This window comes from Trichomycterus rosablanca, chromosome 15, assembly GCF_030014385.1.
Source record: "Trichomycterus rosablanca isolate fTriRos1 chromosome 15, fTriRos1.hap1, whole genome shotgun sequence".
NCBI lineage: Eukaryota > Metazoa > Chordata > Actinopteri > Siluriformes > Trichomycteridae > Trichomycterus > Trichomycterus rosablanca.
The window spans coordinates 10,701,758-10,720,987 of NC_086002.1; the positions used below are offsets into that span (position 1 = coordinate 10,701,758).

Sequence of the window (19,230 nt, forward strand, 5' to 3'; positions counted from 1 at the left end):
AAAATAGACATTGAGTGTAGAAACAGGAAAGTGGTTTTAATGTTATGGCTGATCAGTGTGTGTGTACATATATATATACAGTATATATATATATATATATATATATATATATATATATATATACACACATATATGTATATATATATATATATACAGTGTATCACAAAAGTGAGTACACCCCTCACATTTCTGCAGATATTTAAGTATATCTTTTCATGGGACAACACTGACAAAATGACACTTTGACACAATGAAAAGTAGTCTGTGTGCAGCTTATACAACAGTGTAAATTTATTCTTCCCTCAAAATAACTCAATATACAGCCATTAATGTCTAAACCACCGGCAACAAAAGTGAGTACACCCCTTAGTGAAAGTTCCTGAAGTGTCAATATTTTGTGTGGCCACCATTATTTCCCAGAACTGCCTTAACTCTCCTGGGCATGGAGTTTACCAGAGCTTCACAGGTTGCCACTGGAATGCTTTTCCACTCCTCCATGACGACATCACGGAGCTGGCGGATATTCGAGACTTTGCGCTCCTCCACCTTCCGCTTGAGGATGCCCCAAAGATGTTCTATTGGGTGTAGGTCTGGAGACATGCTTGGCCAGGCCATCACCTTTACCCTCAGCCTTTTCAATAAAGCAGTGGTTGTCTTAGAGGTGTGTTTGGGGTCATTATCATGCTGGAACACTGCCCTGCGACCCAGTTTCCGGAGGGAGGGGATCATGCTCTGCTTCAGTATTTCACAGTACATATTGGAGTTCATGTGTCCCTCAATGAAATGTAACTCCCCAACACCTGCTGCACTCATGCAGCCCCAGACCATGGCATTCCCACCACCATGCTTGACTGTAGGCATGACACACTTATCTTTGTACTCCTCACCTGATTGCCGCCACACATGCTTGAGACCATCTGAACCAAACAAATTAATCTTGGTCTCATCAGACCATAGGACATGGTTCCAGTAATCCATGTCCTTTGTTGACATGTCTTCAGCAAACTGTTTGCGGGCTTTCTTGTGTAGAGACTTCAGAAGAGGCTTCCTTCTGGGGTGACAGCCATGCAGACCAATTTGATGTAGTGTGCGGCGTATGGTCTGAGCACTGACAGGCTGACCCCCCACCTTTTCAATCTCTGCAGCAATGCTGACAGCACTCCTGCGCCTATCTTTCAAAGACAGCAGTTGGATGTGACGCTGAGCACGTGCACTCAGCTTCTTTGGACGACCAACGCGAGTTCTGTTCTGAGTGGACCCTGCTCTTTTAAAACGCTGGATGATCTTGGCCACTGTGCTGCAGCTCAGTTTCAGGGTGTTGGCAATCTTCTTGTAGCCTTGGCCATCTTCATGTAGCGCAACAATTCGTCTTTTAAGATCCTCAGAGAGTTCTTTGCCATGAGGTGCCATGTTGGAACTTTCAGTGACCAGTATGAGAGAGTGTGAGAGTTGTACTACTAAATTGAACACACCTGCTCCCTATGCACACCTGAGACCTAGTAACACTAACGAGTCACATGACATTTTGGAGGGAAAATGACAAGCAGTGCTCAATTTGGACATTTAGGGGTGTAGTCTCTTAGGGGTGTACTCACTTTTGTTGCCGGTGGTTAAGACATTAATGGCTGTATATTGAGTTATTTTGAGGGAAGAATAAATTTACACTGTTATATAAGCTGCACACAGACTACTTTTCATTGTGCCAAAGTGTCATTTTGTCAGTGTTGTCCCATGAAAAGATATACTTAAATATCAGCAGAAATGTGAGGGGTGTACTCACTTTTGTGATACACTGTATATATACACACACATACAGTACAGGCCAAAAGTTTGGACACACCTTCTCATTCCTGTGGTTTTTCTTAATTTTTTAAAAATTTTCTACATTGTAGATTAATACTAAAGACATCCAAACTATGAAAGAACACATATGGAATTATGTAGTAAACAAAAAAGTGTTAAACAAACCAGAATATGTTTTATATTTTAGATTCTTCAAAGTAGCCATCTTTTGCTTTAATGACAGATTTGCACACTCTTTGAAATTTTCTCAACCAGCTTTATTAGGTTTCCACCTGGAATGGTTTTCAATGAATGTTTGTGCCTTGTCTAGAGTGAATTTTTGGAATTTGTTGCTTTTTTAATGTGTTTGAGACCATCAGTTGGGTTGTGCAGAGGTAGAGTTGGTCAAATATAAAACATATTCTGGTTTGTTTAACACTTTTTGGTTCACTACATAATTCTTCATAGTTTGGATGTCTTCAGTATTAATCTACAATGTAGAAAATAAAAATAATCAAGAAAAAACATTGAAGAGAAGGTGTGTCCAAACTTTTGGCCTGTACTGTATATGTGTATATATATATATATATATATATATATATATATATATATATATATATATATATATATATATATATATATATATTAGGGCTGTCAAACGATTAAAAATTTTAATCGCGATTAATCTCAGAATTTCATATAGTTAATCGCGATTAATCGCATTAAAAAAAAATCTGTGTAAATGTTATAGAAAACAAGGATTTTTAAGTGAAATGTTACAATTAAAATGGTGAACACATTTTATGCTAAATGTACTGATGTTAAAAACTGCTGGGACAAGAGAAAACTGTTTTATTCACTCACATACTAGGCAGTAATACTATCCAGTGGTTTAATGGACGTTTCTACACGAACTGAGTGTGTTTAGACTAGGGTGGCCAGATTCATAGTAACAAAAAGGAGGACATTACACCCCAAAAAGCCGGACATCTTATTAGGAACAGGGGGACATGCTACTGCAACACACAGAATGAATTCAGAACCCATATAACAGAGTTTTTGACCAATTTAAGCAAGAATTATATAACAAATGACTGTTTTACTCACTAAATGTTGTGTCTTTTCATATTTAGGTCCGTTCATCGCTGCCTCTAAAGTTTACTTTTTGGCATTTTCACCGCGTTCCTGATCATGAGAGCTGAGTGATTGACTCAGGTAGCGGTGTTTACAAAACAGAGAGGGCGGGCGAAATTCAACCACCCAATCACAGACTAGCATTTAGAGGGCGGACCTTCTCCGATTGGCCAGTGGTAGCGCTGTAAGCAGTGAAATGAGGCTGTTAAACCAATGAAATACAAAGCATTTGTTTTGACATGTACCTGAGCCAATGGTAAATAATATTGATCAAAAATGAAACCAGTTCACTCCAAAAGGAGGATTTTTAAGTGTCCGTCCTAGCGTTACGTGAATGGAGGACTGGCAGCTTCTTTATTATGCAAGTGCATTACTACGACACTACCACGCTCGGTAACATTATGTTAACAAACCGCAAATGAAAAACGGTGGCAAGTCCGACATTAAAACGTTTGTTCTACCAGTCAAGTCTCAACATGAACTAGAATTTGCGTTAACGGCACTCATTTTTATAATCGCGTTAAATTGAGATTGCGTTAATGCGTTATTATCGCGTTAACTTCGACAGCCCTAATATATATATATACATACTGTACATATATACAGTGTATCACAAAAGTGAGTACACCCCTCACATTTCTGCAAATATTTTATTATATCTTTTCATGGGACAACACTATAGAAATAAAACTTGGATATAACTTAGAGTAGTCAGTGTACAACTTGTATAGCAGTGTAGATTTACTGTCTTCTGAAAATAAATCAACACACAGCCATTAATGTCTAAATAGCTGGCAACATAAGTGAGTACACCCCACAGTGAACATGTCCAAATTGTGCCCAAAGTGTCAATATTTTGTGTGACCACCATTATTATCCAGCACTGCCTTAACTCTCCTGGGCATGGAATTCACCAGAGCTGCACAGGTTGCTACTGGAATCCTCTTCCACTCCTCCATGATGACATCACGGAGCTGGTGGATGTTAGACACCTTGAACTCCTCCACCTTCCACTTGAGGATGCGCCACAGGTGCTCAATTGGGTTTAGTCCATCACCTTTACCTTCAGCTTCCTCAGCAAGGCAGTTGTCATCTTGGAGGTTGTGTTTGGGGTCGTTATCCTGTTGGAAAACTGCCAACAGTTTTCGAAGGGAGGGGATCATGCTCTGTTTCAGAATGTCACAGTACATGTTGGAATTCATGTTTCCCTCAATGAACTGCAGCTCCCCAGTGCCAGCAACACTCATGCAGCCCAAGACCATGATGCTACCACCACCATGCTTGACTGTAGGCAAGATACAGTTGTCTTGGTACTTCTCACCAGGGCGCCGCCACACATGTTGGACACCATCTGAGCCAAACAAGTTTATCTTGGTCTCGTCAGACCACAGGGCATTCCAGTAATCCATGTTCTTGGACTGTTTGTCTTCAGCAAACTGTTTGCGGGCTTTCTTGTGCGTCAGCTTCCTTCAGGGATGACGACCATGCAGACCGAGTTGATGCAGTGTGCGGCGTATGGTCTGAGCACTGACAGGCTGACCTCCCACGTCTTCAACCTCTGCAGCAATGCTGGCAGCACTCATGTGTCTATTTTTTAAAGCCAACCTCTGGATATGACGCCGAACACGTGGACTCAACTTCTTTGGTCGACCCTGGCGAACCCTGTTCCGAGTGGAACCTGTCCTGTAAAACCGCTGTATGACCTTGGCCACCATGCTGTAGCTCAGTTATAGCCCAGGCCATTTTTGTGGAGAGCAACAATTCTATTTCTCACATCCTCAGAGAGTTCTTTGCCATGAGGTGCCATGTTGAATATCCAGTGGCCAGTATGAGAGAATTGTACCCAAAACACCAAATTTAACAGCCCTGCTCCCCATTTACACCTGGGACCTTGACACATGACACCAGGGAGGGACAACGACACATTTGGGCACAATTTGGACATGTTCACTGGGGGTGTACTCACTTATGTTGCCAGCTATTTAGACATTAATGGCTGTGTGTTGAGTTATTTTCAGAAGACAGTAAATCTACACTGCTATACAAGCTGTACACTGACTATATATCCAAGTTTCATGTCTATAGTGTTGTCCCATGAAAAGATATAATGAAATATTTGCAGAAATGTGAGGGGTGTACTCACTTTTGTGATACACTGTATATGGGTGTCCCAAAATTCACACAAGAAGTAATTTTGATAGAGAACAGGTTTTTAATTAAAAATTGTACATTTTTAATTGATTCATAAAGTATACAGGTATAGGGTTATGTATGAAATAGCATATCGGGTAAATGGCCTCCACGGCTTTGCTGGCACATACGCACTCTTTTGTCGAAATTTTCCATGACCGTTTTGCATAAATGTGGCTGAATTTCGTTGATACAGCGCTCAATTTCCTCCTTCAAGGCGTGGGTGGTCGTGGGCTTGATGGCATAAACCTTAGACTTCAAAAAACCCCAAAGAAAAAAGTCCAACGGCATTAAATTGCATGATCTTTACCGCACAAATGACACCAAATTCAAATCTTGCGTGAATTTTGGGACACCCCTATATATATATATAAATATACAGTATGTGATACCATACCATTGCATTGCGGGTTTATTGTCAACTGTCTGATGTTTATCAGGGAATTCTGCAGAGACACAAACTCTTCTGTGAAATGCATGAACACACACTAACACACTCGCACTAAAAGCATCAAACCATTTAGATGATGACTCAAGGGTGAGAATTGAACCCACAAGGCAGAACCATAATGTGCTTGCTCTGTACAAAGGACTCTTCAACTACAACATTAAATCGGCAATGACCCTCAGGCTCTGACAGGCTGTGATAAATGATAGAGTAGCAGCTGCATTGTGTTCCTTTGTTAAACTTCATTATAATTTTTCATTTTATGAAAACTGGGGGATATTTGGCTTCAGGATAGTAATTTCATTCAATAACTCGCTTATGCTCGGACTGTGTTAGAAGCGTAGATAAACATTTTCTTGGGCCAGCCATGAACGTTTGGAGCTGCCATGTGGTCAGACAAATCAAAGTGGATGGATGGACAGCATTAGATACGTATTTGAAAAACAAAATATTAATTTATAATTTGAATTTAATCGATAATAAAATCTCCAAATATTATTTTTAAAGAATATTTAAACTTCTCACCATTTAATTTTTTTTAAATAATTAATGCTGGTGCTATAGTTATATTTCCTATAAATAGGCCTTAAATGTCTTCTGCATTATTTGTACAGCTTGCATTGTTACAGATAAATAAGTGTAGACTGATGGACAAAAATTGCAATTATATCCACAAATCCACAACAAAAAGTGTGCACAGAGTTGATGGTTTGAATGTTTTCTGAATCTAGTGTGAGCATGAGCTTGTTTGGCTAATACTTCTCTTCATCATTAAATGTTATGTATACTCATGTGTCTACACATACACAGTACGTGGCCAAAAATATGTGGAAGTTTAAAAATAAAAAGCATCAGTATGGAGTAGCCCTCCCATTTGCAGCTATAATAGCCTCAACTCATGAGGCACTGGTGTTGGACGAGAAGTGTTGGTCTGTAATTTATTTAAAAGGTGTTCACTACACATGAAATCAGGGCTCTTCCACACCTATCTTGTGAAATCTTTCCTTTTTGAACCAAAAAAGGTGCACAGTCAGAAAAGTGTGTTCCCTAAACTGTTGCCACAAAGTCATATGGCAAATATTTCATGACCAACATCAGAGTCCAGCCATACAAATGCTCTTTTGACTGAAAAGGCACAGCTTCTCACAGAGATACTTCAAAGTTCACAAAAAGGTCAATCTTTTAATACCATTTCATTGGTCAGGTGTCCAAATACTTTCAGCCATATTGTGAATATCAAGACCCATACAGATTTTTTGATCATGCTAAATGTATGGTTATGTTCTCCCTATGTGTCTTTCTCTGTGACTCAGTAATAAATAGACTACACTCTGGCTTTGACACACACAGTTAAATTCCTCTGGGTTTTACTTTCTCACTGGTTAGGAATTTAGAAATGCCTTGTGAAAGACTCAAAGACCTTGAGAAAGCTACGAGTGTAGTTCATACAAACTTCATTTACCTTTAACTGAACAAAGAAAAAGAGCCTAAGAAAACTTTTTTAATTATTTAGAACTATCACTGACTGTACCCTCAGGAATACATACCAGATTTTTTGTACAGACTAACAGGATTTAAGCAGTTTGGCACCTTTATACACATTGTAATCAGTCATGCATATATGATTTTCAAATTGCTTGGTGGTAAATATAGCTTTTTATGGTTTTAAAGCTGCAGTAGGTCTACATAACTTCTTAGGACAGGATAACTGTGCCAAGTTACTGCCAATAGGTTGCAGTATAACAGTTTACGATCTACTGGATCAGTCTGTTAATGTATAAAGACAAAAAACACCAATTTTTTTCTCTCTCTTCTTGAGAAAGAAAGTAAGAAAAAGAAGAAAGAAAAAAAGAAAGAACAAATATATTAAAGGGATTAAGGATTATGCTTTTTTTTTTGGTACTCACTCAATAATAGAAAGAAAGACAGACAGACTTATTATGCTTTAGAAAGAAAGAAAGAAATAAGGAAAAGAAAAAAGAAAGAAAAAAGAAAAAAAAGAAAGCATATATTACATAATGAAGGATTATGCTTTAGTTTTTGGAACTGACTCAATAATAAAAAGAAAGACAGACATACAGACAGACAGACTTCTTATGCATTAGAAAGTAAGAAAGATGATTTGATTTAAGGATTATGCTTTAGTTAGAAAGAAAGACAAATATTTAAATACAGAAAATATTATGTTTTAGTTCTTGTACTGACTAAATAATAGAAAGAAAGGAAAAAAGAAAAAAAAAAGAAAAGAAAAAAAAGAAAAGAAAAAAGAAAGAAAGAAAGAAAGAAAAGATAAAAGAAAGGAAGAAAGAAAAGAAAAAATGAAAAAAGAAAGAGACAGAAAAAAAGAAAAGAAAAAATAAAAAAAATAAAAAAAGAAAGAAAATAAAGAAAGAAAAGAAAAAATAAAGAAAAAAAAGAAAAAAGAAAGAAAGAAGAGAAAAAAAGAAAAGAAAAAAAAGAAAAAGAAAGAAAAAAAGAAAAGAAAGAAAAAATAAAGAAAGAAATAAAAAACAAATGTAAATAATACAGAAAAAAAAGAAGGGAAAAAAGAAAGAAAAGAAAATAAAAAGGTAATAAAAAAGAAAAAAACGAAAAAAGAAAGAAAAGAAAAAATAATAAAAAAAAGAAAAAAAAAGAAAGGAAAGAAAAAAAAGAAAAAAAGGAAAGAAAGAAAAAAAAAAGAAAAAAGAAAAAAGAAAGAAAAGAAAAAAGAAAGAAAAAAAGAAAAAAGAAAGACAAGAAAGAAAGAAAGAACACAAGGAAAGAAAAAATGACTGAAAACAAGAAAAAAGAAACAAGGGACAGAAAATTAAAGCAAGAAAGAAAAGAAAACAAGGAAAAAAAGAAATTAAAGAAAATAAAAATGAAAAAAGAAAGATAAAAAAGAAAGAAAAAAAGAAAAAGGAAAAAAAGAAAAGAAACAAGAAAGATAGGAAAAAAGAAAAGAAAGAATATAAAAAGAAAGAAAGAAATGAAAAAAAAGAATAAAAATGAGAAAGAAAAGAAAAAAGGATAAAAAAAGAAAAAAGAAAAGACAAAAGAAAGAAAAAAAAAAAAAAAGAAAAGAAAAAAAAGAAAAAGGAAAGAAAGAAAAGAAAAGAAAAAAGAAAGAAAGAAATGAATAAAGAATAAAAATAAGAAAGAACAACAAAAAGAAAAAAGAAAAATAGAAAAGAAAAAAGAAAAAAGGAAAAAAAGAACAGAAAAAATAAAGAAAGAAAAGAAAAAAATAAACAAAAGAAAAAATAAAGAAAAAGAAAAGGAATAAGAAAGAAAAGTAAAAAGAAAAAAAAGAAAAAAAGAAAAAGGAAAAAAAAAAGAAAGAGAAGAAAAAAAGAAAAAAAGATAGAAAACAAAAAAGAAAGAAAGAAAGAAAACAAAAAAGAAAGGAAGAAAGAAAGAAAAGAAATAAGAAAAAAAGAAAAATGAAAGACAGAAAAAATGAAAAAGGAAAAAAAGAAAAGAAATGACAAAAGAAAAAAGAAAGAAAAGAAAAAAGAAAAGAGAGAAGAAACATAAAGAAAAACAGAAAAAGGAAAGAAAGAAAAAAAAGAAAAAAGAAAGAAAAGAAAAAAGAAAGAAAGAAAAAAAAGAAAGAAAAGAAAAAAGAAAAAAAGAAAAAAAGAACAAAGAAAGAAAGACAGAAAGAAAAAAGAAAGAAAGACAGAAAGAAAGAAAAAAGATAAAAACAAAAAAATTGAAAAAAAGAAAAAGAAAGAAAAAAGACAAAAAGGATAAAAGAAAAACAGAAAGAAAAAGAAAAAAAATTAAAAAGAAAGACAGAAAGAAAAAGGAAAGAAAGACTGAAAGAAAAAGGAAAAAACGGAAAATGAAAGAGAGACAGAAAGAAAAAGAAAAACAGGAAAAAAGAAAGAAAGAAAAACAGAAAAACATTTGGCAGTTAATGGGTTAAACAACATCATGTACAATAAAAAAAGTGTTAAAACAACCCCCCCCCCCCCCCCCCACCACCACAGGTTTTCATAAGCAATAATATAAGAGTAATGCAGTGATGTTATCTGTGTTATTGTGCACATTTCTAGGCCTTCGAAGTGCAGTCTGATTTTGAGATTGTATCTGCTGCTAAATCTAAGGACTTGGGAGCATCAGAGATCCAGGAGTCACTGGCTACTCTGGAAAGTGAAGTTTCAGGAGCAGAAGCAGCTGAGAACTTATCACCTGCCCTCACAGAAGCTACAGTAGAAACTGTAAGTCTTTACTGGAATACCCCAATTAGCAAAAAAATCATTTTATCAATCTGGTATCCGCATAAAATAGAATTTTGTCAAAACAGTTAAAATACTGCCACCTGTTGGTGAAAAAACTCAACCTGCAGAATTGCAGGCTAAACCTCCTGCTGAACCAGGACTTTGTCTAGACAGATCATGTGACTCGACAGAAATGTAGACCAATTCTAGAAAACTATATTAGAAAATATAAGCTAGAATCACATTTTCCCCTAAAAAATAATACAAAAAACATATAACAATCATATATATCACAAATAATCACAACATACTACAATTGTATGCCATTGTTTGACAATTGTTTGACCTTAATTGTTCCTCAGTTGTTAACACTAAGTAATCGTAATGCACATATTTATTGAAGTATCCAGAGTCAGAGTCATTAATCGATCATGGGGGGGACCAAATCTACCGGATTAGGTAGGGGGTTGTTCCCTGCCATTCTAAAACAACAACTAATAGAGGATCCTACCTTTACACAAAGCTAGTAAGTGGAATATGTTTATTTATTATCAGTATATTGAGAAGGTAGTCTCCGGGAGCTCCGGTTTTCTTCCTTCCTAACCCACAAATTTCTTATGACCTGTTGTGTACCACTGATGACAAGTTTAAAACTCCATTTTTCTCACTTATTTCAGGCCTCAGTTGAGAGTTCAAGAGAGAGTTCAGAGCATCGGAGGAGATGGGAGGAGGGCCATATCGATTACATGGGCAGAGATGCTTTTGAAAATATCCGAATAAAGCTTGATCAGTTCCTTAAATAACAGGATATTTATGCACATATGTGAGTAAATAAATGCAGATTTTTATTTGGTATATACATCCATTATTATTTTAATAGGTCTACCTCTTTTTTTTGTAAAAAAGTTCTTTATTGCAGTCACTCTAATAAAAATCTAATGAAGGTAAATGGCATTTAGGGCAATTTACACAGTGAGTTAGGACCTCAGACCTGCATTGTTTGGCTGCCAATGCCAATTTCATCATTAACAAAAAATGTGTTAATGTGGTGCTTGTGTCTTAAATCACACTGTAAACAAAACCACAGTTAAGTACATGCGCCTGTATTTTGGTCTTGGTCTTAATGTCCTATTTTTGTAGGGCTTTTTTTTTTTTTGCCACAGCAGCCTTTAAGTCCATGTTGATCTAAAGCTTACTTGACTGTGTTAAATGTATAAAACAAAGCCGCAACCCTGGCAAAGATAAAGCAATAGATGAAATTTAAAGTATTCATTCATTGTCTGTTTTACCATTGTGTTGTTTTTTTACCATCTGTTTTACCATCCTGGTCAGAGTTTTTGGGTGAAGGGTAGGAAACCCCGTCCAGGTTGCCAGTCCATCACAGTGAAAACACACACATAAATGCCCACACTCATTTTTAGTAGCTCCAGCTGGCCTGACTTCAGAGCTGGAATCTCAGAACTGATCTTATTCTGCCACATGGAGGTGCTCTTTCTGCAATTTGCAAGTCATTAACAAGAGATTTTCACACATACTCAGCAATTCCTATACCTGTGGTCTGTGACATAAATACTGTATGTTGCTTGCACCTTTTAATACTATAGGCAGGATGGAGGACAAAATATTGTCAAATTATTTGTATGGCACATAAAGATGTTGCTTTGGTTTCCTTAAAATGGCTACCTGGCTGCATAGACTAGCCAGGGTAGCCAGTTCTTACCATAAAAAGCTTCATATAACGGTTACTTGTTTACAAGTACATCAATAATTAGTTGGTTATTCAGCGTGTACAAATGTTAAAGCTAACTGCTAATGTATGTAATATATAAAAATGGTGCCAAACTTTCTTTGAAGTCAAAGAAAGTCAGAAACATTTTGTTATACACTGATCAGCCATAACATTAAAACCACCTCCTTGTATCTACACTCACTGTCCATTTTATCAGCTCCACTTACCATATAGAAGCACTTTGTAGTTCTACAATTACTGACTGTAGTCCATCTGTTTCTCTGCATGCTTTGTTAGCCCCCTTTCACCCTGTTCTTCAATGGTCAGGACTCTCCCAGGACCACCACAGAGCAGGTATTATTTGGGTGGTGGATCATTCTCAGCACTGCAGTGACACTGACATGGTGGTGGTGTGTTAGTGTGTTGTGCTGGTATGAGTGGATCAGACACAGAAGTGCTGATGGCATTTTTAAATACCTCACTGTCACTGCTCGACTGAGAATAGTCCACCAACCAAAAACATCCAGCCAACAGCACCCCATGGGCAGTGTCCTGTGACCACTAATTAAGGTCTAGAAGATGACCAACTCAAACAGCAGCAATAGATAAGCGATCGTCTCTGACTTTACATCTACAAGGTGGACCAACTAGGTGCTGGTGTGTCTAATAGAGTGGACAGTGAGTGGACACGGTATTTAAAAACTCACACTGATGCTGATAAAATGGACAGTGTGTGTAGAAACAAGGAGGTGGTTTTAATGTTATGGCTGATCAGTGTAAGTATCCTGTATTGGATTCTATCAGCAATTCTATCAGCAATGTCAAGATCACCATGTACAGCCATGGTTTTTATATAAGCTGAGTGGAACAAACTTCCCCTGTCCTATTGAACCCTCACTGTCTTCAAAAGATGATTAAAGATCCACCTCTTTTTTCTTTACTAAACACTTAGGCTGAGCAATAACATGCACTTACTAACATTCCATAGCAAAAAATAAATACATAAATAAATACAGTGGTACCTTGAAACTCAATGTCAATTGTTTCTGGGAGTGGTGTTGAGTTTAAAAGGCGTGGAGGTTCAAGGTATTTTTTCCCATAAGGATGTATCTGAAACCTGTTAATGCGTTCCATGGTCCCGTGGACTTGCACATATTTTAGGCTAATGCAAAATAATGCAGTTGTTTTTAAAAAAAATTATACACTGAGAAAAACACAAATATAATATAAAAAACACTGAAATAAAAAGTTGATTCTTACAATTTCTCAGCACCCCGAACTGTAACACAAGTTTAAAAGTGAAACAGTGAGGAAAATTCAGCTAAACACAGATACATGTGGAGCTTTCAGACTGAATTTGCAGTTTCATCTCATATTTGCACTTTATGTTTTACTGCACTGCTCAAGCCGAGCATTGAACAAAGCGACTGTTCATTGTTAATTTAAAATACAAACTGAACACACTGAGTTTAAGGGAAATGCTGAGTTTAAGGGAAATGCTGAGTTTAAGGGTACAAATGTCTCGACGAAGAGTGTTGAGCTTCAAAGATTGTAAGTTTAGGAGACATTGAGTTACAAAGTACCACTGTAAATTAAAACAAATCTTAAACTAGATAAACTAGAGTAGGGAAATGTTTACTGTGGAAACACTTCTGTAAGTTGCTCTAGATAAGAGTGTCTACTAAATGCTGAAAAAAATATAGTATATAGACAGAGAGAGAGAGAGAGAGAGAGAGAGAGAGAGAGAGAGAGAGAGAGAGCATTTCATTTACAACTATTTACATATCCCCACAATAGGGCCTGATCACAGTCCTTTGGCATGGACCCAATACCACTGACATTGCAATATATACATACAGCTAACCAATGCATGTGTGATTTGATTAATTTTTATATCCAGATGTTACAAATGTTTAAGCACTAATGCTTAAACCTTTATAGTGTTAATGTACAAATAAAAAAGTAAAATATATGACCACAGCAATTGTCCTTCTATTTACTTCCACACTCAGCGTCTGTGCAAGTACTGGCAGTCATAACTGATATTTAATGAGTTTACGACACATTCCTCTACCTCCTGATGGTAATTTAATACTGTCCAGTGTACAAGATAGAACAGGACAAACAGATGCGACCTACAAACATCCTGCCTCTACTTACTTATACTCCTTTTCCAGCTGTTTCTGTGTGCATTTCCCCTACTGTTTTTCCATTTCGCATCTTCTTAATTTCTATTAAATTGACATGGTTAAGCTGATTTACTGTAAAATAATAAGCTGTTTACTGTAAAATGCTGGGCCAGAAATATACATCCAGCAACTTAAATCAATAATTAGATGATAAATAAAGGTTTATAGTGTCATTTTACTTTGTATCATGGCCTCCTATTTCCTTGTGTCAGGAAAGCTGGTGAATCCAAAGACGTGCAGTCTGATTAACTTTAGATATTGTGTGTGTGTGCCCTGTGATGGACTGGCGACCTGTCTAGAGTGTTTTCTACCTTTAGACTAGTGAATAGGATAAAGTGATAGTAAAACAGACAATGAATGAATGAATAAATACATTTTCTTGGTAGCAGTTTTTATGATGAATCTGTGCACAAATCAAAGTTCGCTGACTGAAAAAGCCGCTCAGGTGGCGCAGTGGTAAAAACACACGCTGCATACCAGATGGGGGGATCTCGAATACATCATATCGAATGTCAGCTCTGCCATCCGGCTGGGCTGAGCAGCCACATGAACAACGATTGGCCTGTCGTTCATATAGGGGTGGGGCAGTAGTAAGCCGGTCAGGGTCTCCTCGTAGCTGATGCAACTACGAACTCTGCTGGCTGATTGATGGTGCCTGCACAGGGGCAGGGAAAGAGTGCATTGATCAGGGTGTGTCTCTCCGTACACAGGGCTGATCCGCATCAGCACTCACCTAGTGCAGGTGAAAAGATGCATACGGCTGCTGCCCACATGTCAGAGGGGGCATGGGTTAGCTTCATTCACCTCAAATCCGAGCGGGGATCAGCATTAGTGGAGAGGAAGCATGATGCAATCGGGCAATTGGACGCGCTAAAAGTCTGAGAAAAAGGGGAGAAAATACATAAACAAAAATACAAAAAAAGGTTTGTTGATTGACATGCACAGAATGCTGAACTTAATCCCATCCAACGTTTTTGGGATGTATCGGAATGCTTATTACATGTCAGGCTTTTTGCTTTGATTAGAATACTCTTAGATTGATTTGATTAGAAAGGCTCCAGTACAAAAGAAACTTTGTGTTTTAGAACAGCCAAGTACAAGTCAAGACTATAATCAAACTGTGAACGATTAATAAATGATGAAGAAATGAGAAGTATTGTTGTTTGTGTATTAGATTGAGTAGAGCCTGTGTATTATTTTGACCGGAATGAAGATCTGTGACATTTGATAAATAATTAATGTATAAATCCAAGTACTTCTTACTGGTTTCTTGCAACTGTGTAGGAATTTACTAAAATGCTTCAACATGCGTAACCGTGTATATTACGTGTTTAAACTGGTGATCTGTGTATTTGTTATGTCTGATGAACAAACCTGCTGGGCCACCAGCAAGAATAGTTCTTATAATAGCCCGGAAAAATGAGAAACACACAGCCTAAAGCACCTCCACATGTTGCTGTCTAAAGTTGCCATTCATCATTCGCTGTACGCCGGCATGGTCAACGAACCGTAGCCACATTCTGATGAGAACACATGCTCTGGTGAAGCTTGTATAGAATGTGGATGTTAACACATTCCGAATAAATTGAAATGCACAATATATGCACAACACATTTATTAATAATGAATAATTAAAGATCAGGGTGAAAATCTAAATCACAATTTTTATTGTTATGTGATATGTTTTTGTGAATTTGTTCAGAATTTTTTTGGGAAAATGTTTAGCAGATTTTTGGAATAAAACAGTCATTTATCTGTTTGATGGTTCTAAAATACACCGATCAGCCATAACATTAAAACCAACTCCTTGTTTCTACACTCACTGTCCATTTTATCGGCTTCACCTGCCATATAGAAGCACTTTGTAGTTCTACAATTACTGACTGTAGTCCATCTGTTTCTCTGCTTGCTTTGTTAGCCCCCTTTCATGCTGTTCTTCAATGATCAGGACCCCCACAGTAGTATTATTTGGGTGGTGGATCATTCTAAGCACAGCAGTGACACTGACATGGTGGTGGTGTGTTAGTGTGTGTTGTGCTGGTATGAGCGGATCAGACACAGCAATGCTGATGGAGTTTTTAAACACCTCACTGTCACTGCTGGACTGAGAATAGTCCACCAACAAAAAATATCCAGCCAACAGCACCCTGTGGGCAGCATCCTGTGACCACTGATGAAGGTCTAGAAGATGACCAACTCAAACAGCAGCAATAGATGAGCGATCGTCTCTGAATTTACATCAACAAGGTGAACCAACTAGGTAGGAGTGTCTAATAGAGTGGACAGCGAGTGGACACGGTATTTAAAAACTCCAGCAGCGCTGCTGTGTCTGATCCACTCATACCAGCACAACACACACTAACACACCACCATCATGACAGTGTCTCTGCAGTGCTGAGAATCATCCACCACCTAAATAATACCTTCTCTGTGGTGGTCCTGTGGCGGTCCTGACAATTGAAGAACAGGGTGAAAGCAGGTTAAAAGAAGTATGTAGAGAAATAGATGACTACAGTCAGTAATTGTAGAACTACAAAGTGCTTCTATATGGTAAGTGGAGCTGATAAAACGGACAGTGAGTGTAGAAACATGGAGGAGGTTTTAATGTTATGCCTGATCGGTGTATACTGAAGTATTAATGTATTAATACCTAGTCCAGAATAAACTTACATTTGTAAAGCCAAAATACAGTTACATAAATAAGAAGTTACATAAATAAAATTGACCTCAACTGCATCTATAAAAATGATTCTCATTTACATTGCCTAACCTGTTTAAAACAATCTAAGTTTATTCTTTCACCCTTTATGCAAAATGAAATACTTAAACATACTTGAACCCAGATACCCACTTAAACTCAACATTGTGGTGCTTCAAACCCATTAAAATACTGCTAGTGCCTGTAAAAAGTTGGTGGCTAGTAGACTATGCTATGCTAATTGCCAGCTTCAGAAGCAAAAAACACAATTAGACTGGAGGGCTTTTCCTAATCAGCTCTTTCATCATGACACAAAACAGTGCTCAAACTACTCTAATTAGGCTGTATTTCCATGTCTAGTACTTATTGGTAGTAAAGAGGGGTTCTGGCAACCTGGGTGGTTGTGAGTCCTTTTTTTTGTTCAAAGGAAGTACAGAATATACACATTTGCCAGTTCTTTTTCGGTATGACTCTCGCATTCGGTATACTATTTATCATCATAACTATCATACCTAATACATTGTCAGTGTAAACTCTTTTAATTTGTTTATAATTGGGGAGTGGTAGCTCAGGTTGCTGGTTTAAGCCACAACACTATCAGGTTGCCACAAACAATGCCTGTAAGTTAATTTGGATAAAAGTGTCTGTACTTTGGAGCTATTCAGTGATGGTTAAATCTGGTGATTGTGCAGACAATGACATATGCTTACCATATAGAAGCAATTTGAAGTTCTACAATTACTGACTGTAATCCATCTGTTTCTCTACATACCTTTTTAGCCTGCTTTCACCCTGTTCTTCAATGGTCAGGACCCCCACAGGACCACCCCAGAGCAGGTGTTATTTAGGTGGTGGATCATTCTCAGCACTGCAGTGACAATGACATGGTGGTGGTGTGTTAGTGTGTGTTGTGCTGGTATGAGTGGATCAGACACAGCAGCGCTGTTGGAGTTTTTAAATACCGTGTCCACTCACTGTCCACTCTATTAGACACTCCTACCTAGTTGGTCCACCTTGTAGATGTAAAGTCAGAGACGATCGCTCATCTATTGCTGGTGTTTGAGTTGGTCATCTTCTAGACCTTCATCAGTGGTCACAGGATGCTGCCCACAGGACGCTGTTGGCTGGATACTTTTGGTTGGTGGACTATTCTCAGTCCAGCAGTGACAGTGAGGTGTGCTGTGTGTGATCCACTCATACCAGCACAACACACACTAACACACCACCACCATGTCAGTGTCACTGCAGTGCTGAGAATGATCCACCACCTAAATAATATCTGCTCTGTGGTGGTCCTGACCACTGAAGAACAGCATGAAAGGGGGCTAACAAAGTATGTAGAGAAACAGATGGACTACAGTCAGTAATTGTAGAACTGCAAAGTGCTTCTATTTGGCAAGTGGAGCTGATAACATGGACAGTGAGTGTAGAAAGGTGGGTTTAATGTTATGGCTATCGGTAAATATATATTATGCTGCATCTTGTGTAAATAGTCAGTAAGATAATTGAAGCTTTTAAACAACCTCTGACCATTATACCATAGAAACTACACCAGTGAAACGGCTGAAGAACAGTTGTTGCCTACAAACCCAGTAGCTGAAGGAATGTGTGAACTACTGCCAAACTTGACAGCTCATTCATGAAAGTCTCACTTCTTTGCAAATTCTCCTTTTTTTGTAGTCTAACTGGTCATTTCCAACTTTAAAAACTGTAGAGTCCTTAAGTGGTAGTTTTAACAAACTGTCTTTATTAAAGATAGTCAAAATAGTTTTAGTACATGTCTCAGAAAGACCAATAAGTTATAACAAGACCATAAAATAAAAAAGTGCCTTTTTGATCAGTTTTAAACAGATAAAAGTAGTGAAATCCTTTACAAATGAAACGCAATATAAAAAATAGAACAGGTTCATTGCTGAATGTGTTTCTGTTTAGAAACTAAATAGGAAAAAGTGGGCATTACTTACCTCTAGGGCTAGGACTGGAAATTTCCTCCCAGTCAAATGGCAAGCAGTTTGATCTACAAATACGCAGCTGCCAAGTAATTGGTACATTTATGTGCTAAGGTGTAATGGAACAAGAAAATATGATGCATTCAAAAGAAATATGCAAGGAATATTTGCTTTTCCCATTTAGAGCTAAAACATATATATTCTAAAATCCCTGAAAAATAGTTTTAGATGTCAGTAATATCCTTAGATTTTCCATGACTAAATAAAAAGTCTACTCATCCATACAGTTTGACAAATTGTCCTTGTCTGTAACAGTAAAAAAACACAACAAAATATTAATAGCATGTATTATTTACACAAATAAAATGACCTACCAGATTACTAGGTACTTTAAATACACTGATCAGCCATAACATTAAAACCACCTCCTTGTTTCTACACACATTGTCCTTTTTATCAGCTCCACTTACCATATAGAAGCATTTTGTAGTTCTACAATTACTGACTGTAGTCCATTAGTTTCTCTACATATCTTTTTAGCCTACTTTTACCCTTCTCTTCAATGGTCAGGACCCACACAGGACCACCACAGAGTAGGTATTATTTAGGAGGTGGAATATTCTCAGCACTGCAGTGACAATGACATGGTGGTGGTGTGTTAGTGTGTGTTGTGCTGGTATGAGTGGATCAGACACAGCAGCGCTGCTGGAGTTTTTAAATACAGTGTCCAATCACTGTCCACTCTATTAGACCCTCCTACCTAGTTGGTCCACCTTGTAGACGTAAAGTCAGAGACGACCTTCATCAGTGGTCACAGGACGCTGCCCACGGGGCGCTGTTGGCTGGATATATTTTTGGTTGGTGGACTATTCTCAGTCCAGCAGGACAGTGAGGTGTTTAAAA

At 37.0% G+C, this 19,230-nt stretch overlaps 1 protein-coding gene across 2 annotated transcripts in view; it reads left to right on the plus strand.

The window, feature by feature from the left end:
• gyg2 (glycogenin 2) overlaps positions 1 to 19,230 on the plus strand; it is a 42,072-nt gene that overhangs the window by 10,622 nt on the left and 12,220 nt on the right. For both annotated transcript variants that reach the window (XM_063009727.1, XM_063009726.1), the window contains 2 exons: positions 9,598 to 9,762; positions 10,440 to 10,585. In XM_063009727.1, the coding sequence (XP_062865797.1) occupies positions 9,598 to 9,762; positions 10,440 to 10,565 (291 nt within the window). In that variant the 3' untranslated portion in view covers positions 10,566 to 10,585. The remainder of the gene's footprint in view (positions 1 to 9,597; positions 9,763 to 10,439; positions 10,586 to 19,230) is intronic.